General features: G+C 40.6%; 1 protein-coding gene across 4 annotated transcripts in view; it reads right to left on the minus strand.

Moving 5' to 3' along the window:
• LOC117960948 (regulator of microtubule dynamics protein 2) overlaps positions 1-26,577 on the minus strand; it is a 37,367-nt gene that overhangs the window by 2,539 nt on the left and 8,251 nt on the right. For all 4 annotated transcript variants that reach the window (XM_034899273.1, XM_034899272.1, XM_034899274.1 and 1 more), the window contains exons 3-8: positions 18,645-18,822; positions 18,155-18,257; positions 16,915-16,975; positions 4,301-4,376; positions 3,595-3,672; positions 1,647-1,745 (exon numbers count right to left, since the gene is read on the minus strand). In XM_034899273.1, coding sequence (XP_034755164.1) covers positions 1,647-1,745; positions 3,595-3,672; positions 4,301-4,376; positions 16,915-16,975; positions 18,155-18,257; positions 18,645-18,822 — 595 coding nt within the window. The remainder of the gene's footprint in view (positions 1-1,646; positions 1,746-3,594; positions 3,673-4,300; positions 4,377-16,914; positions 16,976-18,154; positions 18,258-18,644; positions 18,823-26,577) is intronic.

The following is a 26,577-nucleotide window of genomic DNA, read 5'->3' on the forward strand; positions in this document are numbered from 1 at the left end:
GTACAATTTCTTTGAAGAATTTTGACATTTACTCATTTTTCTAAAGGCACTGCTATTATTTCGAACACAACTGTATGTCCATTTCCTTCCGCTTTCTTTGTGTTGGAATTTTAAACTCTGGTGGATTGTGATCTGGCAAAACGAGACTACATCAGACCAAACATCTGCCGCTCCAGGGTGTCAATTAAGATAGCATGCCGCCATTGTAAAAAGAAAAGAAGCGAGATGTGTAACACTAGCGTCAGGGTCTAGTGTGTGTGTAGTCCCGCCATGCCGGCTGTACGTTTTTACTAAGACCTCGGCTCTGTTACTACATCCGCTGCCGGCCTACTCGGTTTCCCCATTCCGTGTCCGTAACGTTCATCCAGTATGGCGAGGCAGAAGAATGCATTCCCACCTTGAACAGGCTGTATCAAAAGGGCTTATACCACAATTTTATATATTACTATGGGTGTCAAAAATCATTCCACAATTCAAAATGTTTCAACAGGGACAGCAATGCCACAATGAGAGCCACTGAATAGCAGAAGGGTACTTTGCAACAGTTTCTCAGAGTTTATGAGGCGCAACTGAAAGCGCCATGCCTGTTGTTTGTTTCCAGAACTTACTCACAGGGGAAACAAAATGTTGCCACACGTTGTCCTAAGGACGCAGGAGGATTTATTGGTTTTGTTGATTGTCTGCCATCACCAACTTCGGCTGCGGTTATGGTGTCTGGCAAGTAGGCGGTATTGGTGACAGGAAAAAACCCGGGGGGGGGGGGGGGGGGGGGGGGGGGGGGGGGGGGAATCGCTGGCCCTGATTTTGATTTTACAAAATAGAAGGCTCATGTCAACCAATTTGCGATTTAAAGTTGAAATCGGGACATCCCTATGTATTAAGGAAAGCTCATGGTACAGTAGCTGCTAGTATACATTTTAATGTCCCTTTTAACTGGATAGATTAGATGAAGATTTCAATGGTCTGGACATAAATGATATTCACCCAAGCTTGTCAACAGTTCTTGTTTTGGCTCGACTCATTGCCTTGCCTCTCTCTCCCCTGCAGCTGCTACAACCCAAACAACTCCGTGACTGTAAGTCAAGTACAGACAACCACAGGTTAGAAGCCGGGGACCTCCATAACCGGGCAGAATCTATTTGTTAAAGCTCCACAGTCCCACTGGAGGTTCTCCTCCAGGTCACGGGTGGCATGTTAGAACAGGGAACGATTAAATCCAATTATTGTGTGAGACACACAAGACGTGAGGAGGAAGAGGCCTGAACAAGAATATTGGCAAGAAGCAAAATTCATTTCTCTACTATATAAACATTTGAAATGTGGGAACACACATTAAGTATAGTATTAAATACAGAGTGTTTGTGTTTTAAAAACTGGGTACAGGAGCGACCTGGAAGCAAGTAGCAAATGAACGCTAAACAAACAGGACACCGTATGTGACATGTTTCACTAATCAGGACAGCTCAGGGGAGAAGATGCAATTAATGAAACCTTATGGAAATAAAAACAACAATCAATAAGGTATTGCAATCAGTCCCTATTTTTATGTAATTATTTTATGGTTAACTACATGGTCTGGCGTACTCTCACCTTACAAAGTCGAATGTATGCAAAGAGGAGAATGATTGCAGGATGAGTCACTATACCTTTAGAAAGTTTTTCAGTGCATCTTCAAGTGTGGCATTTGGAGGCTCTCCAAATAATGTTGCAGCAACTTTCCTCTCAATCCATGACAACTGAGCCACCTGAAAATTAATCCAACACCTGAAGTCAAAAGACAGTTCTTCGCAATAGTTTGAGGCAACACCACACTCCTGCATTTACAAATGACCTCCGTCCACACAAGTGTTTTAGCTCCGTATCAGAACTAATCTCTGTCCATATTAATACGTCTGACAATGCATATGACATGACCATTCACGATGCCTTGTCCTTCAATACCCAAATTTCCGTACCCAAGGAGTAAATTTCATCAGCGTCAATGAGCCAGTGAGCACGCAGCATGCTTCTACCAAGTTCTAATAATGCTTGTGATTGGCTGTTTAGTGTTATAGTGTTACACATTGCAGAGACTGGGTTCACAAAAATATTTGTGCTGTAATGTTGTAATTAGTTTTTATATAATTGGTATTGAAAAACAGGAGTGCTAAGGAACCGGTATTGAAGTTGCGGCATCGGTATCGGTACCAGTAACAGTTTGTTTTAAACAATAACCAGCCCTACTAATGAGCTGTTGCAACTAGCCATCAGCTTCAAATAGGTTTCCAAAAAAACTGCAACTTTCAATGACGCAATGGAAATTCCACATTCAACATTGTTTAATATCTATTTTTAACCTAATTCAAATTTCTCATCAGATCTTGCTAAGGCATATTGCTGCTGTCTATTGAGATATTGATGTGATGTTTTCCTTTAAGTCTGTTTAATGCAATTACATCTGGCAGCAACCAACAGTGAAAGAAATTGCATAAAAACACTTAGAAACACAGTTAATACACAGTTGATACATTTCCTAGCTGGTTTGTTAGATGTTTTTTTTTTTAACTACAGGCCAGAAAAACACAATGTCCTTCACTGCCCCAGTAGTTCGACGGCTACAGGTACCTAGTCCACTGATACTTTTCTACTGACACTTTTTTTTCCGGCAGAAGGTGATAATGACAAGGAGAAGCCTGGGTCAAACACGTAATGTTCCTTCCTTTTCACCATCATCAAAGTAATGTCTAATTGCAGGTGTAGCGTTGCTTTGGCGTCATCCCAGGAGCTTTCAAACAGAAACGCTGGCTGAATACAAACACAAGATCTTTGTTGAACATGAGCGCACCAAGAGACAGCCATTAAAACTCAATCCCTGAAAATATCAGGTCTTACTGCTTCACTACATGTGCACAGTCCCTCACCGCTTCTCTGGTACAGACAGTGTACGTCTGTAGGGCTGCAACTAACAATTATTTTCATTGTCGTTTTATCTGATCATTATTTTCTCGATTAATTGTTTGGACTATAAAATGTCAGAAAATGAAACAAAAAATGTCAAACAGTGTTTTTAGGACGCCCTCAAATGTCTTGTTTTGTCCATAACTCAAAATATATTAGGCAACACACACATACGCTGGAAATGTAGAGTTCTCGCAAGTGTTCTTGTAATTTAAATTTGCTCAGCAAGTTTCTCTGGCATTGAGTAATAGTGGTCATTAACTATACCCTTGTAGCCGAGCCGCACCAATCACATCGGTGTATCTGATATAGGCGGGCCAGAGGCAAGCTAAGAAGATGACAACAGTTTAATTTACCAGTTAGCTCCGCTGGTAGCCAAGCGTACGGGGCTCTGGATACAACGTATGCTTGACACGTATGTTTTTGTAATTGGTCGTAGAGTTATCGAATTGCGTGCTGTGAGATTTTCAAATGCACGCTTGGTGCCGCCCCTCAAGATGGGCGACTTTCATTAATCAACCCTTAATGGTTTGGATTTGGGTCTGGATTTCCAGGCTAACGCAGACATGTCAGCCTCCATAAAATCCACTGTGTGTGTATGTTGGCAGATGGGACAGATATAGGTACTGTGTGCAGTGTGTCAGGAGGGTCACATACAGCGTAGCACCAGCGGCCCATCAGATAGTAGGACATGGGGTCTCGTGGCTTCAGCTCAATGGCTTTATCCAGATGATCCTGGGAGGGGAGGCAGACACATAGACATACACACAGACAGACAGGGAGAAGATTTACACTGTTGATTCATGACACGGCTGCTATTTCCACTGCCTTCTGTTCTGACCTGATCTGTCCTGCTTCACCAACCCACAAGTATTTCAAAAACACCTCTCACACACGCAATCTCGCCGAGCGACCACACACTCCTGGCTGTCACACACACCCTCCCTCCTTCCTTCTTTTCTCATTTTCCCTGTCTCATATTCAGGTTGTTGTTGTTTTTTTCCCTCCATATCTTCCCTCTCCAACTCCAGTGCTCTATGGCTTTCTCTTTCACCTGTCAAGTGTTTTGCAGGTACACAGTGTTTTGGGGGAAGCCGCTGACAGAAGATAAATGCTACGTGCTGTTGTTCCACGCTCCCTGATCTTATGCAACCGAATGGCTGTAGGAGTGGCTTACTGGCTTAAGTGATACGAGTAGTCATTGCTCTCTACTCTCTGCGTACATGGGAGAAGCAATTGTTTGACATGTACAGTATATAAACAAATTATACACATAACAGTGCAAGTGTTTTGTTAAGTAGTCTTAACCCGTTTCATAACCGTTCCGGACATACCATACGTGCCGTCTTAGACAACAACTCACCTTAAAGATGTACCCGTTCTTTATCTTGTTCTGCACTGTGTCATATTCAGCCATAATCCCACACATGATGGCATACCTGTGGAGAGACAGTATTATGTTGATCAGTCGTGTATTAGGTTTCTACAGGTTACACTGCTTGGCTCATTGTTCCAGGTTTTAACAGATTTTCACAGAAAAAAAATAGAAAAAAATAAACGTTGTTGTCCACCAGAGGCAGGAAAATTGTATATATTGTACATAATATATAACATTCTCATATTAACGTTTTGTGTAGTTTGTTGACCACATCAATTGCAATTGGGATAAAAGAACCCTTGTAGATCTGTTTTTTCTTTGTGTTGCCCTGAGGGGAGCAACTCAAACTAAGGGTGGAGGGGATGTGTTTTGTCACAGATGATTGACAGGGCTTTCCTGTCTATACTGTAGCTGCTGATTTTCACAGATAGTATGTCCCCTGCACCTAAAACGTTGCGTTATGATTGCGGCTGCATGAAGGGAATGAACACCATAACTAGCAGTAGACAAGAACCTCTTTTTAAGAGCACAGCTGACATAATGCTGAAAGAAAACAAATAGGATATACTGCAAATGGATGGGACAATAAAAAAGATAAAACATGCTTTACAAATAGTGGTTTTAAAACCTCTATCCATTTTTTTTTAAATATTCAAAATAAACCCAAACAAAAACTAAACGTTTTTTGTATACAAACAGAAAATTATGAGCTTTGATCAGAGAAGCATAAGCTTGAACGCACATTAATACATTTACAAGTGTGAGAAACTAGTATTAAAGGTGTCAGTATGCGTGCTTGTTGGAATAAGAATAGGGGAGGCTACGTCTGAGGATTTTTGTAACCTTCCAAAACCGAAAATCTGTGACCATGCCCACTTCATGCAGTGATGGTCTGTAAATGTGTGTTGTATACCAACGCGCCTTTGAGTGTAGTCGTCTCCACACAACCACACAGTTGGTTCAGCAATTTAAATCTTTGACTTTGACTCTCGTCTCATTGTTACAATGCGGACAGACTTGAGTTTTAGTGGAATTACTGCACCTTTAGCTCAGAGAACTTTATTAATCTCAGATGAAACTCTATCAGAAAACCTAAGACCCAATTGGAAGAGTATAAATTGAACTTAAAGAGTTACAATAACAGAAAACCGACCCGGTTTATGTGGCCCAGTCCTGACTGACTACAGCACAAAAGTCAAGTAGGGAAGCAGGGATGCTAATTTAGATTTTTATTTCTAACCGTCTGCAGCTGTCCGCGGAGTGTGTGTCCAAGCCAGTCTCCACAGCATCCACCTGCAACTTTGTCAGCTGTGTGTCTGACCGGCACACCCACCCAGTGTGAAGAACGGCCAATTTAACCCGCCAGTCCTCATTGATATAGTGGTGTGTGTCAGGTTTCTCTCTTTGGGTAACGTGCAGTAGAGAGCTTTAAATGCAGAGATAGTTAACTAGAAGTTATACAAATAGCTGTTAAAGACTAACATATATAATCACATTAAAAACATATTTTGTTTTTAACAGATAGTATAAATCTGTCAAAATTTGTATTGTTGGCTAGGGGTTAAACGGTCCTATCCAAATAGAAAAGTTTTGCGTAGGTGGGAGGCTCAGAGAGTAATTGGGCAGAACCTTTCAGTTACACCACCTTTTCTCTGGGTCACTGACAATGAACGACCGAAAGGACTGAAAAACCACCAACACTCAACCTTCTTTTGCAAGACTCCTCATTAGGCAACCTCAATGGAGATAAGCTGCTCCACCTTATTCCTTCACCCACTAATGAGTATGCCGACTCGACCCAGTGGGCAGGTGGAGGGGAAACAAAGAGCGGTTTCAGCTTTGGGATGTGTAAGTCAGCATGACGCTGAGGGTTTGGAGAGGAGGAGGAGAGAGCTGATCAAAGTCTTTTCACCGTAAGGCTGCTTTAATCCTGCTGGTACTCTGTCAAACACCACCGAGCAACATAAATACCTTTTTATATGAAGGACCAGCGTGCATAAAGGTCATCTGACAGTATCGTCTGACATGGTGGTGCTGATGGTAGATGGAATCTGCAAATGTGCGCCTGCGCATGAAGGTGTCTGGTATGTGTGAATAGATTTTTTAACGGGGCATGAATTTGCGGTGGGCTACTGTTCCTTGAAGTTGTTCTCACAGTGTTTTTTGTCTCGCTCTCTGGATTGTGATCGGGCACAGTGTGATAACACAGATTACAACACAGAGAAAAAACAAGTACAAAAAAAAGAGGTGAGATGTAGTGGGCTTTGGCAGAGTGCAAATTGTACTACATGATTAGCAGGTAATTACTAACTTAAGATAATGTCGATATTATGATATGATTTCAGTTGACAATGTTCCACCCACTAACTGATCAAAATGTACCAAAAACACATCAGGTGGGCGGGTGAAACACCAAGCAAAACATCATGTGCTTCTCATCATTACTCCCACTTATAGAGTGAAAAATTAACAGTGATATGACAAGTACTACCACATCACAAATTTGCAAAACATTATCTGTAAAAAAAAACAAACAAAGGCGGATAAAATTGTGTGTAATTGTAATCAAAATAGGCTGCGCGGGGTGCGGCCACGGTGCCACTGGTTAGCAATGGATGAGTGCAGAGCTCACAACATCACAGGAGCAGAGATGCTATCTGTAGGCAGTTGTGCCGTCTGGCTTCCAATAAAAACAGACTGCTGGATGTGAAGGGCTTTGAGCAAATCCATCACCAATGAGCAAATATCTGCAGCGAGCAAACCAGCCAGGACACAGCTGGATTGCACTTGGCCACCACATGTTAATCAAATTTTGAGCCCCTTTCATACAAGTAGCAATAGCCTCGCACAGTATCTAGTGGTGTTATGATGTGACTGGATAAAATTTAAACAAGAGCACAAAAATCAACGCAACTTAGCTTAAAAAAATTGTTCTCATTCTCCTTCTGAACTGGTGAATTGGATGAGCTTTAAACAAAAAATAAACGTAACAGCTAAGGGGACCCTTTGCTTGATTCAACACTTTTAGGCACGCTATCACCTGGATTGCCGTGAAGTTTGGTAAAGATATTTATGTCCCCCCCTATGGATGCAGTGTAAAAACTTTCACTTTCCATCTAGCATTGTCATCAGGTCAAACTTTCTTTGTCAAATACTTTGTTTTAATTGCCAAATACTTGCAATGTTTTGTGGTTTTAGTGTTTTGTTTAGTGGTGATTAACAAGGTTAGCATGCTAACATGCATGTTGAACATGGTGTCACTACCCAATATGAGTCGAGTGCGGATGTGAGTGGCGCACGCTCAGATTTAACTGGTTTACGGCATAACATGTCATACTAAAATTTGCGAATTTCATAAAATAATAAACTTTTCTCATTACAAACAATAACAGAAGACGGAAATCATTTAACAAATATTTTAGCTATCTATGATTGATTGTTAACCTTAGCTCAAAACACCATTCAAGTGGCAGCCTTTGTTGTGTTTGACTGCTAACTTAGCCAGCAGCAAACCAACTTGGTTAAGTAGGTCCATTTTTACTGTATTGACATTACAGAAGTCTCTCGTTAGCATCTTGTAGTCTACTTGTTGCAAAGTGACGCATGCGCAACTCTGCATTCAAGAAAAACATTACCTGCCTCACAGAGCTGCTCGTACGGCTGTAAACTCTTAGCCTACTACACTGACAGTAATGCAATAGTTTAGCTGAAACAATTAGTTAAATTAATTATTTGTCACTCAACAGAAAATGAATTGACAACCATTTCATAACTTATGAATTATTTACAAATGTATGAAGAAGAAATGCTAAAAGGATTAGCTGGTAGAAGCTTCTTAAATGTGAGGAGTTGTTTCATCTTTTACATATCACTGTAAAGTATCATCATCAGTATATATATATATATATACAGTTTTTTGGAGCAAACAAGCAGCAATGTGCAGTCTTAGGAATGAAGGAAATTGTAAAAATGTAGGGAATTGTGACAGCCATTGTTCAATATTTTTGGAAACTAACGATTATTCAGCAAATGAATCGCTATTAAAAACGATCGTTACTTGTGCAACATCCTGCTGTCATTATAACATATTTATAATAACAAATATGTAGTCCTAGCTTCTCTTCACTTCTTGACATCACCCACAATGCACTGTGCCATCCAACCAGTTAATGACACACTAATGACCCCATCTAAATGCAATCTTTCTTCAGGAGTTATGCTCAGAATTCATCAATCTCTCTCTCTCTTAACAAGCATGCTGAAATATGTTGATGTGATTAAATGCAATAAACCTTGCGTCTTGCTGGTGGTGAGATGACAGCGGCCAGAGAAGCATACCAGAGGGGAATAGTAATCAGAAATGCTCAGGTTAGGCCTGTTGGAGAGATTGCTCAACATCCAGGCTACCGCAAGACATTTTAACTTGTCTCTGATTGGCTAGCTCTAACATTGTTCAGTATGTAGGAATTTGGGCAGTGTTACTGGGAAGTACAGTGGGGCTCGAAAGTTTGATAGTCAGATAGTCCGGTTGGTTTGGGGCGGTGTGAAAGCTCTGGTCCACTTGAAAATGGCCGCCTTGGTTCGCTTTAAAGTGTATTACATTGCGTTTATAATTATTATGCAAATTGGAATTCAGTGTCATAAATAATAACCGTTTAGTTTTTGAATAAAACTTATGGATGGTTATGTATCTCTGGGCTCTTCGGATCACTGAAATCAATCTCAGACACCTGTGATAATTAGATGGCCAAGTGAGCCCAATTAAAAGAAAACTACATAAGAAGGACGTCCCACATTATAAAGCAGGCCACAAGTTTAACCAACATGGGAATGAAAAAGGATCTCTCTGCTGCGGAAAAAGCCTCAAATGCAAAGTGCAGTGCCTTGGACAAGGTACGAAAACATTACACATTGTACTGTAAAGACATTTGTAGCTCATTCAGAGCACAGACGGGTCATGATAATAGACACAGGCATAATTAGGAAGGTGACTGCCAGACAAATTCATCGGATTAAGAGAACAGCAGGTAAACTGCCATTACAACGCAAAAACAGGTATTTGAAGCTGCTGGTGCCTTTGGAGTCTCACGAACCTCAAGATCCTCCGGAAGCTTGCAGATGTATTATTCGGCCAACCCTAACCAATGCTCACAAGCAGAAACGGTTGTAATGGGCCCAGAAATATATTGAAGACTCATTTTCAAACAATCTTATTTACTGATGAGTTGCCGTGCAACATATTCATGCATGATAATGTACCATCTCATGCTGCAAAGAATACCTCTGTGTCATTGGTTGCTATGGGCATAAAAAGAAGAGAAACTCATGGTGTGGCCACCATCATCCCCTGACCTCAACCCTAACCCACCCTCAAGCAAAAGATCTGAGGGTGGGAGGGAATTTGCATCAAAACAGAAGCGCTGGGAGGCTATTCTGGCATCATGCAAAGACATTCAAGCAGAAACTTTCCATACACTCACAAGTTCAATGGATGCAAGAATTGCTAAGGTGATATAAAAAACGGGGTCCTACATTAACATGTAACTTGCTTTGTTAAGATGTGGTTGATTGAAATAGCGTTTGATTTCAGTACATATGACCTCCCAATGGTGCAAGTTCAATAAACAACCATTTCCCGTTCTTTACAACGTGTAAAATGTTCTGCAATTCCTTGTGCATAATAATTTGGAAATGTGCATTATAATGCAAAATATAATAGTTTGGAGTTTTTAATTTATTGAAAAAAAAATACTGTTTTCATTTGGTGTATGGTCAATAAAATTGGACTTATACCCTTACGAGTGATGACTTGAAAATTATACTGACCTATACTGACTTACTGAATTATACTGATACTGATTTTTCAGTGTAAAATATAACTAGCATAATAATTTGGAACGCGGTGTAGAGTTTGGTACACTTCAGATGAGAATGCGATCCAACCAAATACAGGATGTGAACCAAAGCAACATGCATTTACTAGCCTGCAAATTCAACCTTGCACAAAATGTATGTACTTTTATATGATTTGAGGGACAATGTCTAACCCATAACCTATGACCGTATGTCGCTTGTTGTGTGTGTAACAACCATCATCCTCTCTCTCTTTCTCTCTCTCATCAGGACCGTCCTCTCCTTCATTCGTTGTCTGTCAGATGCTCAGATTGATTGCCTTGTTCTAAAATATATGTCGCCATGGTCCCGCTACACGTTCTGCGATGCCATGTTCATCTTGGTACACTCTGTTGTGCTCAGCTACGTCCTGCTCTTCCTTGTAATGCCCACAGTGCCCTGCTAAGCCATGAATTACTACAAAGAACTGCAACAAACTACAATTTTTTTCAACTTTTTGTTATTTCCACTCCTCATTCTATACCCCAACCGGCCCGTCGGACACCGCCTACCCCGAGGCTGGGTCTGTCCAAGGTTTCTAACTAAAATGATTTTTTTCCTCGCCACTGTCGCATTGTTGCTTGCTCTGGAGGAAACTACTAGAACTGTTGGGTCATTGTAAATTCTGGAGTGTGGTCTAGACCTACTCTATCTGTAAAGTGTCTCGAGATAACTGTTGTTATGAATTGATACTATAAATAAATTGAATTGAATTAAAATATTAGAAACAGTAAAGCAAAATGGTAAAACCCCTAGATGTTATAGATGTTTTATATCTGTGACCAGGAAGTGTTATAGGTGTGGAAACGCTTCTGGAAGTGGAGTGTGTGTTGTTTTTTGGCTTACGTAACATATCTATTGTTGTTGTGTTAAAACAGCACCAGGCCTTTAATGCAGAAGCGGAGAGAAGTATATAAGGAGATGTGTGAAAGGGTAGAGAGGTGTGCCTCGCCTCAGGGTCAACCTGCTGCTGTTTATCCTTTCCTCACTGAGTTGAAATACTATCTCTCCCTGACTGTCTAAGGCCCGAAAAGGGAAATCTCAAGAAGAGCAGGAAAGGTGGGCGGCAGCAAGACATGACAGGGGAAAGATGAGAGGAGGACAGAACACCTAATTGTGCAAGGTTAGTGAGCTTTTTTAGCACGGCTAAGTGAAATTCCCCCACTCTACTGGCTTCAAAACAAAAAGGTCCCAAGTGTCAGCTGCTTTGCAGAAACAGCAGATTGATTTCAGCCTTCAAATCCAAACATAGAGAGTTCATTCAAGACAGAGAGGGCCAGGCAGGGCGCCAGGCTAAATCTTGCAGAGGAAAACAGGGCCGGAAACTCAAGGAATTTAAGGACAACCTGTGCAAGACAATGTGTGAAGTGGACTGATGTACATTCCCGTGACAGAATGAGCTGATGGTGTTTTCTTTGCATGGGGGGTTGTTGGGATTTGCAGCCACGTGTCAAGTATTCCAATATCGATGAACCGGAGAAACAGTGAGGTCTGCAGTTTATGCACTCACACAGGGTTTCCACGGCTACTGAGAACAGAGCACAATGCTGCCACAGTGACACGCACGATGGCCTCAGCAAACAGAGGCACGTGTTTGAAATTAAGTTTGTCTTTGTAGAGGACGCCATCGTTTCCCCCCTCCTCTGACTGCCACTGCCACAGGCTCCCTGCTTAATCCGCGGGCCTTTGTACAATCAGAGAGGCCCTACAGCCAGGGATTTACGTGGGCTGCGTTCACACGGTGGGATCGTTGAAAACGTACCTATAAACAAAGCCGGGGATACAAGAATGTAATCACAACTCAGCTTAGGAGATTATACAAATAGGACTTCACACTTGCTGTCACGAATGTCCACTACGTAACTAGGGCTGGGTACCAAATTCAATAACATTTAGGCACGGACCAAATTACCACTGAAGTATCAAGTATGGACAAATGCCTCGTCATTCAATAGTGAATTTCAATACATGAGGAGTAAATATCAGCATCAGAGAGCCAATAAGCATGCAGCATGCTTCTACCAAGATCTAATGTTTGTGATGGCTGTCTCACGTTACAAGTCGCAGACACACGTCGGAAATATACTATTTTACACAGAGTAGGACCTAAAACTACAGATTTTAAAATTTCAAAGTCATGGTACTGGTTTCTAACATTTTTTAACAATACCCAGCCCTTTATGTAATCCAATGCAAGCATACTTTATGCATACCCACAAACATTCATACACCCACAGACAAAAAATATTTTGCAAGACCACACTTGTGTTCCACACATCAGCTCTGGTGTACTAGAAAGCTCTATGGCATACATGACGGCTACACATTACTGGACAGCTTTTGTAGAATGAAACCTGAGCAGAGAGAGTTTGAGGTATGTCCTCTGACATGCATTGAAAAAATAAATTAAAAAATGAATAGGAGGTCACAGAGTGGAGCGGGGTGGAGATGCTGATATTATGGATCTCAATGGTGCTCTTTGATTGCCTCAATACACATCATATTTCAAAATAGGCCGCATCCGCCTCTCCTGGGAAAAGTACAGAGATTTGATGCATGGAAAAGTGGTCAAGTATGCCTAATCTCTTGCGAAATGATGACTGTTATTTGGACATCACATCCAGTCATCACTTCAGATCCTCAAATGTGTAATGTACAGGCTAAGAAAGAATGCTGCATGTTTTTGACTGCGTGAGGTTTGCAAATGTCTTGCAACTTGTCGGTGCACATCAACCGAGATTTATATGTAAAAGCTTTGGTCTAATCCCTGGTTCTATGACACGGTCTGAGATCCTTCGCTATGGGCATTGAATAGGTGCTATAATACAAACTCAAAGAGCTTCACTGCCATTTAACCTGTAGTTTAATATAAAATGTGAATATGGACACAACACTGGAATTTTGAGGCAGATGCCAAAACCAATATTTAAAATTCTGATGAAATATCAGTTTTTTGCTGTTTTCACATTGCAACATACAAAACACTTTTAATTACGATCCCTTAAATCTGGTCATTTGTTACTTATACGTGTATGTGCTGATACAGGTGTACCCATTAAAGGCTGCTTTTGGCAAACATCCCAGATGTTTCAGATACAGTAGACCCCTTAATGATATTAGTCAATCTTTCTTACCCTTGTTGTATGCTATTTGGACATAATGAAATGAGAGGCAAACATATTTACAGGATCCTTCTGCAGCATACCTGCAATGGGGTGTGAAGATGGTCACTTTGTTAATCCTGTGGTTTATAACCAACAACCAATCAGCCTCAGCTGTAACTTGTGTTTGGTTCTAACTAGCATGCTACGTGTAATGTACGCCATGTGTGATGCAGGTAACCTACGCCAAACAACACAACAAACTTTGATACAACAAAAATATTTATTAATTTAATGATTAAATAAGGTAGCGTCTCCAAATTTACCTCAATTATAACTTGTCTCTAGTTGTACTATAGCACTTACTTAGCAGCAGAAAGCAGAAGCCAGCAGGCAAGTGTTATTCAAAAAAACTCCTGGTGTTGTTACAAACTTCCTAATCCATTGTTTTGTACTACTGTAAAAGTTTCGTATCATTTTGGGCATTATAAGTGGGGTAATTTATGAGATACACCTTTGTTTCCATTAGCACCGACACTAAGCTGATAAAGCTAACTCGCACAATGTTCGACTCAAGTTAAAAAAGCTAGCTTTTGGGGGTTTGTTTGGCCTGAGGACCCTAGGGGGAAATTGCTCCGAACCATCACTTTAAACAAGGGTAGATAGCAATGGAAAGTTTATAAAAAGTCATCCATTCACTTAAGCTATACCAAGAAGTCTTTAGACGTAGTTTCAGTGGCAGAGCAGGAACTGACTGACAGCGTGTCTCAACATCTGCCAAATTATGACAAGCTGGATGGCATTCGGGGAAAGCAGGTGACAAGTTTTCTCACGGCATCGCACACTAAGTAAACAGTTACCTCAGACATAAACTTCCTTGCAACACTGCCTGGCACCGTCCCCAGTCCCCGCCTCCTTCCTTCTCCCTACTCGAAGTGCAACTTGAGTCAGTGCACTGACTATTCAATTTAGATGACGTTTCTGCTTAGTTTAAGAATCTAACAAATTCCATTAGTGGATATAGGATTATGCATTAAGCTTTTTTAAATTGTTGCTCTTAATTAACTAAACAAACAGCCTTCTAATTCACTTGATGCCGTGTGTGCATTATACTGTACATTATATAATGCATTATACTACATGTACGTTACATATGCTCAGTGTTCAATGTTGAAAGGAGTTAGGCAAAGCCAAATAAAAATGGCTTTGCATCATTTTGTTGTAGCTGCATTCCAAAAAGACTTTGCTGTTGCAGGCTGATCTGAGAGCTGCATCTGGTACAATCTTTGTCTCTCTATTCCAGCCATGAATTCCATGTATGATCAACAGTCAAGTTTTTACATGAGCAGATGAGGAATGCACTATTGGGGCCTGCACAAATACAAACGGGATTCATGCCATCAGGCCCACTCTGCACAACTAATTAAACGCAAAGGGGATTTTTCCCAAACTCACAGAGCAACCGGGATGGTGTACAAGCAGGGAAGAGGTTCTCCCGCTTTCCTTTGTCTGAGAATCACCTAAGGCGGCAGAATTCCCCTTAACTTTATCTCATACTAAGGGCCACTCAGAAAGAAAGTTATCAGCCATTTTAAAATGTCCACTATTATCAGACAGATGCAACAAAAATGCAGTTTCTGTGGGAAATGTCAGACAATATGTCACGTGCCATGTTGTGCTTTGTGATTCTGTGCAGGTGTGTGTGATTCTCTGCAGGTGTGTGCTGCTGATGACAGGCCAGCAGCTGAGGCTGATCAGCTGATCAGTGCCCCACAGCTTAAGAGAGGGCAGCATGGCTGTGTGCAGAAGAGAGAGGCTTCTGTGGAAGCCCGCATACAGAGATCTGCTAGGACCTGCTCTGTGAACTGCTCTGAACCAAACCTTATGATACCTGTGGCTGTTGTCCCCTTTTTCTTTTGAAGATTGTTTTTAGTTGCCTCTTGTTGTGCGGCCACAATCAATTTGCCTTATTTAAACGTTTGCTTTCTGTCCGGAGTTTATTATTTTAAGCTGTTTGCGTCCTCCACCCCTAGACTACTTTCGGTCGTAACACAATACAACACAGCCACGAGAATACGTGTAGGGCATGAAATGCAGACAAATGTTATGAGCTGGACACAAACCCAAATTGCCATTTTGCCAATGTATCAACAGCATAACGGCAAGCACTAAATCTGTACAGCTTGTGCTGTGAAGCAACATCAACATAAAGGAACTGCTACTGAGTATTCCAGTGTAACCGCCAGTCTACAGTGGGTCTTGAAAGTTTGGGCACCTCAGGTAGAAATCTGTCTTATTGTGCATAAAGAAGCCACAAAAATCAGCATTTGAAAATTAACATATAGACAAGCCTGATGCATTGCAGGAACAAGTTCTGTGGACCGATAAGGTTAAAATAGAACTTTTTGGCCGCAATAAGCAAAAGGTACGTTTGGAGATGAAAGGCCACAGAATTTAATGAAAAGAACCTCTGTCCAACTGTTAAGCATGGGGGGGAATCAATCATGCTTTGGGGTTATAATGCAGCCAGTGGCACAGGGAAAATTTCACGAGTAGAAGGAAAAATGGATTCAATAAAATTTCAGCAAATTTTGGACACTAATTTGATGCCATCTGGGAAAAAGCTATAGTTAAAGAGAGGATGGCTTCTACAAATGGATGATGATCCTAAACTACACAGTAATACACTTAAAATACACAGTGGATTACATCAAGAGGTGTAAACTGAAGGTTTTGCCATGGCCTTCACAATCTCCTTACCTCAACATAATTGAAAATCTATGGATGGACCTTAAAGCGTGACAGACAGCCCAGAAATCTCAAATAACTGGAAGACTTCTGTAAGGAAGAATGGGCAAAGATACCTCAAACAAGAATTGAAAGACTCTTGGCTGGCTACAAGAAGCGTTTCCAAGCTAAGATACTTGCCAAAGGGGGAAGTTCAAGGTATTAACTCTGCTGGGTGCCCAAACTTTTGGAGATGCCATTTTTTGGCGTTCTGTTACTTTGAAAGTGAATGTCTAATCTGTCATTGATGCCTTTTGGAGATTTTTTTCTTTTTTTGGCTTCTTTATGCACATTAATAACGTTTTTTTACCTGGGGTGCCCAAACCTTTGAGCCCCACTGTATCTGAGCAAAGTTAACCCTAAGCCGTGTTTGCATTCCTCAAACTGCATGTGATGCTATCAGGTGGATGAGGGGATCTACAGGAAGGAGATGTTTGGGGGTAAGCTACTATTATTTCACAAACATGCATATCTGCAAAGCAGGCAGCAACGCTCTGCTTAAAAGACACAACTTCATTCCTTCATTTGACAAAAGATGCACTTTTTCTTTGCATATTCCATTCTGTGTGGGTTTGGTCCAAAGAGTAAACTGACGGAATGTTTTTTAAATATTTTTTATTTTCATTTAATTCACTCTGTCTTATACTACTTGTGGGTTTTCTGAGATGTTCCTCTGAAATTATTCATTATTTATGCATTTACTATAATGTTAAACTGGATTAGAATTCAACTTTTTTTTAATTTACAGCTCCTGAAAACTTTGATGAACGGGGAGGGTTTTGGGGGCTGGGGGGGATGAAGGAAACCACTCAAACCTACCACTGATGACTTTCAGCACATCTGGGGTTCATGCTCACTGCCTCCTCACCGACTTTCTTCCCTAAGAGTAAAGAAAAGACAGACAATAGCTAGTGATGCTCCACTGAAAAACATATTCAACACACGCAATTCACCCCAGTACACGCCAGGAAAAAGGGAGAGTGGATTAGTAGAATCAAGGTGTGTTCTGACTGAGAAAACACAGTAGGATAAACATAAATCAAGAAAACATCACCAGGCACCAGATTAAAGCGATTAAAAACAAGTGATATGAAATGCAATCCAAGAAGAGAGCTCAGTTTTAAATCCTTCAACACTCCAGCTGCTCTATTAATATCTCAATGAATGTTAAGTATGATGCCCTATTGCTTTAAATATCTCTTTGTCTTTGCAGGAAGCACCTGGCTTTGATTAGAGGCACATTGATGAGAAAACTGGCCAATCCAGTCTGAACTTTAGTACAATCACAAAACAGCCTCTGTTTGAGATTTAAAAAAAAGAAAAGCATTATGGTCTACGTCACAAAGTCTTAGTGTAACACAAGACAAGCACGGAAAGTCCTGTTTCTGTACTGTGTTGACAATATGTGGAATACACATTGTATATAGCCAAATCACGCTGATGGTGTGCAATGGATTACCAAAAAACTTGTATGAAAACTCATTGTATGTCACGGTGTGTGAGATGCCTCTAAAAATGTTGGTAAAATGTCAGTTTGCAGAGAATTTTGTGTCGCTTCTCATTGTATCCCGATCCTAGCGGGATCATAGCATCGGTCACACACGTTTTTGATCAAATAACTCGCCAGTCCTCATCAATATAGTGGCATGTGGCATTTAGCTCTCCGCGGTGAGTGCTGTCTAGCAGAGAGCCAGGAATTTAGCAGAAAAAGAAGATTAAATAGCCTATTTTTCTATTACCAAGCAAAAACATGTTTAATAGTTTCTTTTGTTTTAATAATACTGTTTATAACTGTTTAACTGATGGTAGTAATCGGCCAAAATTCTTATTGTTGGTCAACAGTTAATCCTTATCATCCCTATTTCTGATAATTTAGTGGGGGGGGGACCACTCAAACTAACTCCCTAAAGTCTTGGCATGGATTTGGGATTTCCAGATGAGACACTGGCATTTAGGTTTTGGCCAGTATAGCAGCTGTGGATTTATGACGTTATAGCACCTCACATCCAGATTGGGAATGCATGGCCAATGAGGTACAAAACAAAGCTTAGTAGATTACCAGTTGCTGCATGGGTCTTCTTCTCCTCCAGAGTGGAGCTGACGTCATGAACATCACAGTAAGCTCGGATAAGCCGCCAAAGAAACGTTGAGTTCCGGCCAAACTGCATAAGTACAGCAAAGTGTTAAAACATACTGTTCTGTATTAAGATACAGGATTACTCATCTATCATCATCTCTATTGAATGCAACAGTCAACAACAAATTTTAACCTGTTATGAAACGGCTGAAATTCCATGGTTTGGTCTCTCACGACGACTCTCACCACTAGCTGCACCTTCTTTGTCAGTTTCATTATAACAGTTGTATAACTGCTAAAAGTCAGCTTATGATTTTTTGTGCGTGCCTAATTGAATCATGAGGCTAAGCTTTCAATCGATGTGTCGCATGACAAAATATTTTGACGATTTAATGCTTTAAAGATTTAATGAAGTTTATGAGCGAAGGGAATAGCGCCGCCTCAGCGACAGTGTTCTGTCCACGATACACACCTCCTCTTTGTGCTCTAACAGAAGGTCGAGACTTTGCCTTTTGTCAGACTCAGCGCCGTGATGCAAACTGTCGATCCTCTCCAGGAGGACACTTAGCTTGTCTTCTAGTTTCTCTTCATCCCTCTGTTCTGCATCACTTAGCTCTTCTTCATCGGAGTCTGTCAGGGCAGTCATATACCTGAAAAGCACAAACAAACAAGGCACAAAGTGTTGGTAGAAGAAAAGGGGTATCTTCAGCTTACAGTCAGCATGTTCAACTAAAAAGGTGAACGGAATACGTAAGTGGCTCAAAACACCAGGTCAGACTGTCGCCATCCTGCCATCAGCAAGATGTGTCAAAGTAAGCATCTTTAAAAAATCTTCATGTTGCTAGTTTCCCGGGATCACAAGACAATGGCGTGTGTGCCCGTAACTCAATCTTAAACCATCTTTAACATGTGAGGTGGAACAAAAACACCCCAGCTGAGAAGTTTTTTCAGATCAATTTAAATTCCCGTCTTAACGAGCATTTTTACTAGCTCTTTTTTTGCCAGGTGCGGATTAAAAAGGATCAATCTTCACTGCCTGTTTACACACAAATGGCACCGGCTTTGTTTACATAAGCTGGTCATTTAATTGTTCATAACCACTAGCTCTTAAAAATCTCGACGTCTTAACGCGGATACCTAGAGGCTTTTACACAAACACAGGCAGACTTTGTCAGGGTGATGCACGCAACATTCACATTAGCTGTTTTATGGTGTGCTTTCAACTACTGTAAGTTATGTGCAAACACCATACGCACTTAACACTTAAAAAGCAGCAGTAAAGAAAAAAAATAGCTATATTAATGGTACAAGTAAAAATGAAAGACCTAGACTAAAGGTGAAAATATGAAAAGCCTCTATTAAGTGTTGGCAGCAGTTGCATGTGCGTCATTGGTGGTTAAGGGAATATTTTGGGCTGTGAGCCATGGTTCTGGAGGGATGTGTCAGAGCGGGCCACAGACAGAAACACTGTGGACCCGAAAAGGTGCCTCGTGCCGGAGGCTGCTTCCTGACTCCACCCCAGAACACACACCTTCAACCCTGAATGCTATGATTACAGTAATATTATGTGGGAATTTGAGCTGAAGAGATTTACTTGAGTCGAGAAAGGGATCTGTCAACAATAACACACCGTGGTTGACAAAGCCAACAACAGAAATGAAGCCGCAATGGTGTGCGGCAATGAAGCAATCTGCCCTATTTAACAGGATACCATGTTATGTTGTCTGTGAGCACCAAATGTATTCTAATCTAAATGAAAATGTATGTGCTTTAAAGCTGCTATTATAGTCAACATTTTTTATATAAATTAGCAAATGTTACAAATGTGATGACTCAGGGTTGCACTGTTTATATGAAAATAAATCAGTTTAAAGTTGATCTATTAAATATTTGCATAATCAAATGACTTGTCTTCTCTGTCAACAAGAGACCAAACATTTGTCAAAGGGCTCATATTATGCTTTTTTAATATTCTTCTTTCCTATATTGTGTTGTATGTCATTTTTGTGCATGTAATAGGATTACTAAGTGGAAAAGCCAACCCGAAAGGGACTTACCATCGTCAACAGAAAACACTGTTCACAAACTTCTACAAACAACTCTATTGCAGTCCAGCCTTTACTTCTGTGACAAACGTGCTTCACTTTGTAACACGTGTTATAATGCTCGCCTAGCTGCTAGCATGGCACGCCTTCATACTCTGCTTCTGACTGTCTAGTAGTCCTTACCTAGCTACTAATATGAACCCTTTAATGAAGTTTTAAAGTGAATCAACGTTACTTTGGAAGAACTGCGGTGGCAATTGATCATTATAAGATGATGGCAACTATAAACAAAAATGTTATGAAAGTGGCAAAAGTAAATATGAGTCTTAAAATTAGGGAGCTGACTCAGTAATCCTAGCTCCATACCAATATCTGTCTGAAATATGCATACACTAGCTGACAGTAACCACCATAAGCTACTGGTTATACCAGAATGAGAAAAGCTGTGGCGTCGAAACCCATGACTATTAAACTGAGCAAAGGTGCATTTTATTGCTTATCAGTTTAACTTTTCATTTGTAGAAGAAAAATGTTTTATCTTCTTTGTGTGACCCATGACTGTACTTGTTTACTTCCAGTATCTTAGTAGTACAATCTCACTATTACTCTAAGAGAAGCCAGACTTTACAGTATTTCTATTTAATCTCTATCTGTGTTTATACCGTCATTTTGACATAGTTTGCCGAAGTCATTCTACAATCCCCCTCTTTGCACTAACCCCTGAGTAAAGCCTAAAATGTGCAGGCATGGCGCAAACCATTAATTGACCAACACACCCCAGCTTCTTCAAGAAATTGAAATGTGTGTGCTTATGTGTTTACCCTGGCTGTGGTGGTCTTCCTTTTTTTTGTCCGCCCGCACCATATAATAGTGCACAATATTGCAACAAACAAGCCTGGTTTTTAACTGCAGCAAGAGTGTCAAAGTATTGGACCTGTGTCATTCATTCATTCATTGCCTAGTTCATTCATCCTTTTGTCCTTTTATTCATTCAGCAGTCCATTTTCCCTCCCTCCCTCCCTGCAGTTATTTACTCAGTGGATATGGAGAGACAGGCAGCAGAGTACTGAGTAATCAGCACGTTCCTGTCACGCCATTCCACGGCTCATGAATCACTCGAGTTGAAAGAAAAAGAAGCTAAGGATCTATTTGAATTACTGTGTGTTTATATAATGCATATATGTTTATGCAGGGACCAATATTGTTTTTGCAATGCTACTAGCAGTGCACAGCTCTGAAAGAACAAGTCTAAATATTGTCATTAACATTTCAACACTGACTAAGTACATTATATACCAGCAGGCCCTTCTATGACTCACACATGAGAAGAAATTATATTTTCTGCAGGCACATTCACTTTGTATGGGCAGACAAATGTGCAATGTATGTGTTCTTACGTGCAAAAAAAACACAAAACACATATGCAAAAACAGAAAAATGATTTACAGTTTAACAACCTTTGGTTTGTGATGCACATGGAATAGAAATGCAGACACAGCTGAAGTGCATAAAATAGAGAGAGACAAGCCAATGACTGTCAGCTGATGCAGTGCAGATTTGATGGATTGGACACATTAGGATTATTTAAGCCTTTAAAACCAGGAAAAGACAACACTTATGCCATGTTACCATATCCAAAATTTAAGACAATATCTAGCTTCATATGTTGATATTGCTAAAATATTGATATATTGCCCAGCCATGCTACCCATGCTGTTTCCAATCTTGTAATACCTTGAAGGAAATGGTAAAGTGAAAGACAAAAGGCTGTGTGTTCACTAGAGGTAATCAGCCATTCAGTGTACAGACCCCAAGGGGCAACAAAAGGATCTCTCAATAGAGCTTAGCCATGGTATTCTCTATACACTGTTCAAAACAAACCCAAGTTACCATCCCAACATCACCGGACCTTGGAACATGCAGCCTAGCTTATTCAGCCTATGCAGCTGTGGCGACAGGACCAATGAAAGCCTGCTCTACAACAATGGCTGACTGACTGGAGAGAATCCAGGTTTTTATTCTCTATCCCCCCCCAAAGGCTGGGCAGGGACCAACTCTTTAGATGTTAACTCCTAATTTCCCAACTGATCAGCTTCTGAGCCAACTAGATGACAACAACACTGGGTTTTTTACTATGCCCTTCTCGGTTGAGGAAAGGAAAAGTGAAAAATAAAGAGTCATTCATTTGTCACAAACACACGATGACGGCAATAACGAATGCAGTAATTCCTCTTCCTTGTTCATGCCATCATACTAGTTCTACTGAGCGACCATAAATAGCTCTATTCTTAGGATGTTGTAATATATTGTTTCTAAAATAGCAAGAGGAGGAAACAAAGGGTTTGTAAACAGCTATATACAAATGACATATGGCTGGTAGTTTTGCCAAAAGGAAAACAGGCAAGAAATACATCTGAACAGGAGGTAAGTAAGGATGACTTACAAAGAATGAAACCCAGGAAATGAGTAACACAGGGAAAAGAAGAGACACACAGGACTTTGTGTCCCGTTTGAAATAACAGGTAAATGGAAAGTTTGTTTTTAACTCTAACAAACAAACTGAACTAAGCCAAGTTTAATGTCATGTGCATAGCCAAGAGATAAGTAACATAACAGGATTTGAGTCCAAACCACGATATTTTTCTAAATTTAACTTTGTAGTTTTGGTGTCTTAACGTAACCAAACTGTGACTGTTTCACAATGTTAACGTGTTTAAAACAGCAACTGTTCTTTAATTTAAATATGAAGATGGAAAATGCTACTGTAGTGTTGTGTTAGAAGGTTGAAATTAAACCACCTATATCGTTGGTATGGTTTAGAGGACATGTTGGAAAAGAAATAAGGATAAGGGATAAGGATCCACACCTTGGGCATCTGGTAAGGATGCCTTTTGGGCGCCTCCACGGGGAGGTGTCCCAGGCATGCTGAAAGAAGGAGGCCTCGGCAAAGACCCAGGACTAGGTAGAGAGCCTATATCTCGACCCTGGACTGTGAACTCCTCAGGATCCCCCAGTCAGGGCTGGTTAATGTGGCTCGGGAAAGGAAAGTTTGGGGTCACCTTCTGGAGCTGCTTCCCCCCCCCCGCGACCCAAAACCAGATGGTCAAGCAGATGAAGATGATGATGTACATGAAGACCCCTTTTACGCTCAAGGTTGTAGGATCATATAAAAGCCAGCGTTGGCCATTGTAGCAAACATGAATGTGAGATGTGGGTTGTCTGAGTCAAATTCAACAGATATGGGTCAGAAACCGGCCAGGGTGAATGGGGACACATCAGACAACGTGCCTGTTCTGTGTGCACAGTATACATTGTAAGCAATTCAATAAATATATACAGACAGCCACAAAGCAACACGTACCATGACATCACAGGGACGTTATACTAAAGATTCTAATCACAACGCAGACAATGAGCTCAGTTTTCTCTTTCTAAACACTTCTGTGTGTGTTAATCAGGCTTGCCTGTCACCAAACACAACTCCTGCTTAAATCAACAACTATCCAATGTCAGAAATGCGGTTTCATTGGAAGAGAAGAAAAGAAGAAGTGGCAATGTCTTTGAGCTACAGCAACGTAAGGTGAATAAACTCAGTGGGAACTGCCCAAGGAGTTACAAGTTCCTACAAGACACTTTGAAATGGCCTCTGACAGCTCAGCACGCAGACGGGGTGATTGATGGGTCTCCTTACCTGCAGAGAGGTAGCTTGGAGGAAGCTGTTGTGACACATGAGTAAATGGAACAAACAGCTGGAACTGTCACCCGTGCAGTGGCTGGGCCTACAGTTTTGATTGACCCTACCCTAACTGTAATTTTGACATTATATCAAACTAATTGTTCCATGCATTTCTGCAGAAGTTATATGCATCATTACACACTAAGGTTGGAGCTACCCGGTCCTATCAGACAATATAGCAACACTGGTCACACTTGAAATATCTTTCTATAACTTACAGGACTTGAAATGTTGAGTCCTGGCTTTTTAAATTATTCAACTTCAATTATACAACTACACAAAATTCATTTCAACACAGATTTAAAAAAAAATGAATCAGCTTTCAACAGGGCTTGTGGAAAGCCCTCTTCCTACTTGCACAATGCCCCCTGTTGGAAATATGCTGCGCCACTAAAGCCATGATTTATAGTTTAGTAAGAATAGTAAATTACAGCATTCAATGTGTTTTTCTCTTTTGTATTAAATCAGTTCGTGATTGTTACTAACACTGACAGTATACAGTTTTAGATTATGAAGGTGCAAATTGTTGAACTGAGAGGTTGTAAACTCACATTTTGCACCAAGCAACAAATGCACTAATCTAGCTAATCTTTAATGTATTCTTAAGGCTTTAGATTTCAACAAACATGCAATAATTATTACCCAACCCTTAGCATCACGGCTCTTATAGGGATTCTGTGTGGAGAGATGCTGTGCGGCAAACCCTTCCAAACCAGCCGAACTGACTGAGCAATTCTCATTCATTTAAAAGGAGCCCTTTAAATGAATGAGAGGAATATGGGTGTAACTGGGTCCTCTGGGGGCTATCCATTTCCTTAGGGGCTGGAATTGCTTCACTGCACCATTCCCAGTAACCCTCTGGCCATAAAAATAACAATGCAGCGGGAAAGGCTCTTTAATATTGGGAGGTGTGTGTGCGTGATGGGATTTCTTTTAAAGCATAATAATCCTTGCTGTAATTAAGATTATTTGATGCGGCCGACAACTGCCACTCAAACCCTGTGAGCCGCGTCTGCTAGAGGGCACTCTTAAACTTCCATCTGCTCCTTTAGCCACTAAAGAGGGTGATAGAGACAAAAGTAGAAGGAGGTAGGCCTGAAATGTGTCTCCACAATAAGAGAAGGCTCATATAATATGGGGTTATTACCTGTCTTTGAGCAGGCTTACTTCCAAAGCCAACAAAGGCACACAGCCTACAATACTCACAATATTAACAAGTAAACAGCACTGAATGTGATGAACTGATGTTTATGGACACATGTAGTTGGTTGCAAGGTACACAATTAGCACAATCAACCAGCAAAATGCTGGTAAAATATGCATGTGGCTGATAGATTTGATTCAGTCATCATGGTACAACCTGGTACATTCACTAGTCATTTGGCTGGTGGACTAAAAAGATAATTTTGCAACCTGGTTGCATCTGAATCTCCAGAATCTTAAATTTTATATAGCAACTGATGTTAGCTTCTTCCTGGTAAAAAAAACAAACATAGAAATAATAGACCCAACCTTTGCGTGTGATGCAATTCTTAGAGGACACAGACAGTAGAACACAACAATGATTCATTGTCTAGCGTGCACTCGATTCGTTCAGTTTGCCTACTTCATGTTGTCATAGTTCATCAAAAAATGTGCTCAAGGCAATTGATTAATCATTGCGAGGAAAGAAACCGAGATGGGAGGAGCAAGCACAGCTCTGATCTTAGGCTCAGACTGCACACCTAAAAACTGTGTGGTTAAGATGTAAACGCAGCTGAACTCTGTGTTATGTCTTCTTGGCACTTCACACACACTCTACATCCTACAGAAAGTAAGCTGTAATGTACAAACTTGATGCTGTTCCTAAGTGTAACGCCTTGGATTAATTCTCATCATTGTACTGTTGATATTTGTTCATGAGATGAGATTGAAAATGATAGACCATCCAAAAAGAAACACATCTGCTTTTGATGTTATCTCAGGTTGGCATGGGTCCAAGGCATTCTGACTGAGGGGGGAGGTGGACGACTGGGCATGTGTGTGTGGTGCTTGATTAGTCGGCTGTTTGCTGCAGCATCTTAGGCAAATGTACATACTGTCAATCAGGACTAGGGGCGGCACGGTTCGGTTTGTATCACGGTTTTAGGGTCACGGTTTTTGGTTGTGTACAGGTTCTTGATATTTTTTAATCTTTAACACTCCAGAAATATATAGTTAATAGCTAAATTATGCACAATGTAGGCTACAGTATTAATAAATATCATGTTATCATGCACAAACTGAATTTGACTTGACTTTAAGCACATTATTGGGGCCATCTTTGAGGAAAGCTAGGTGAGATTTTGAAACAGCAAGAGAGAAGACAATGATTCCAACAAGCTTTTCATTTATTTGGCAAAAAAAGGAGAATGTATATTGCCATCTACAGGAACTTATGGGCCGCTTTAGCACACAAAGACTGAAATATTACAGAATATCAATTGAAATAACTTTCATTTGTCAAACTGCCACTTCAGTGTAGAACATACAAAAATTGTATCCTTTAAAAGAAAAAAAGAGTAACTACAGTAACACTTGAAAATATATGTTTTTCTCGCCTAAATTTTTACCCTTAAAAAAGTGCTGCTGTTTCCACATGCTTT

Source organism: Etheostoma cragini, chromosome 17 (genome assembly GCF_013103735.1).
Source record: "Etheostoma cragini isolate CJK2018 chromosome 17, CSU_Ecrag_1.0, whole genome shotgun sequence".
NCBI lineage: Eukaryota > Metazoa > Chordata > Actinopteri > Perciformes > Percidae > Etheostoma > Etheostoma cragini.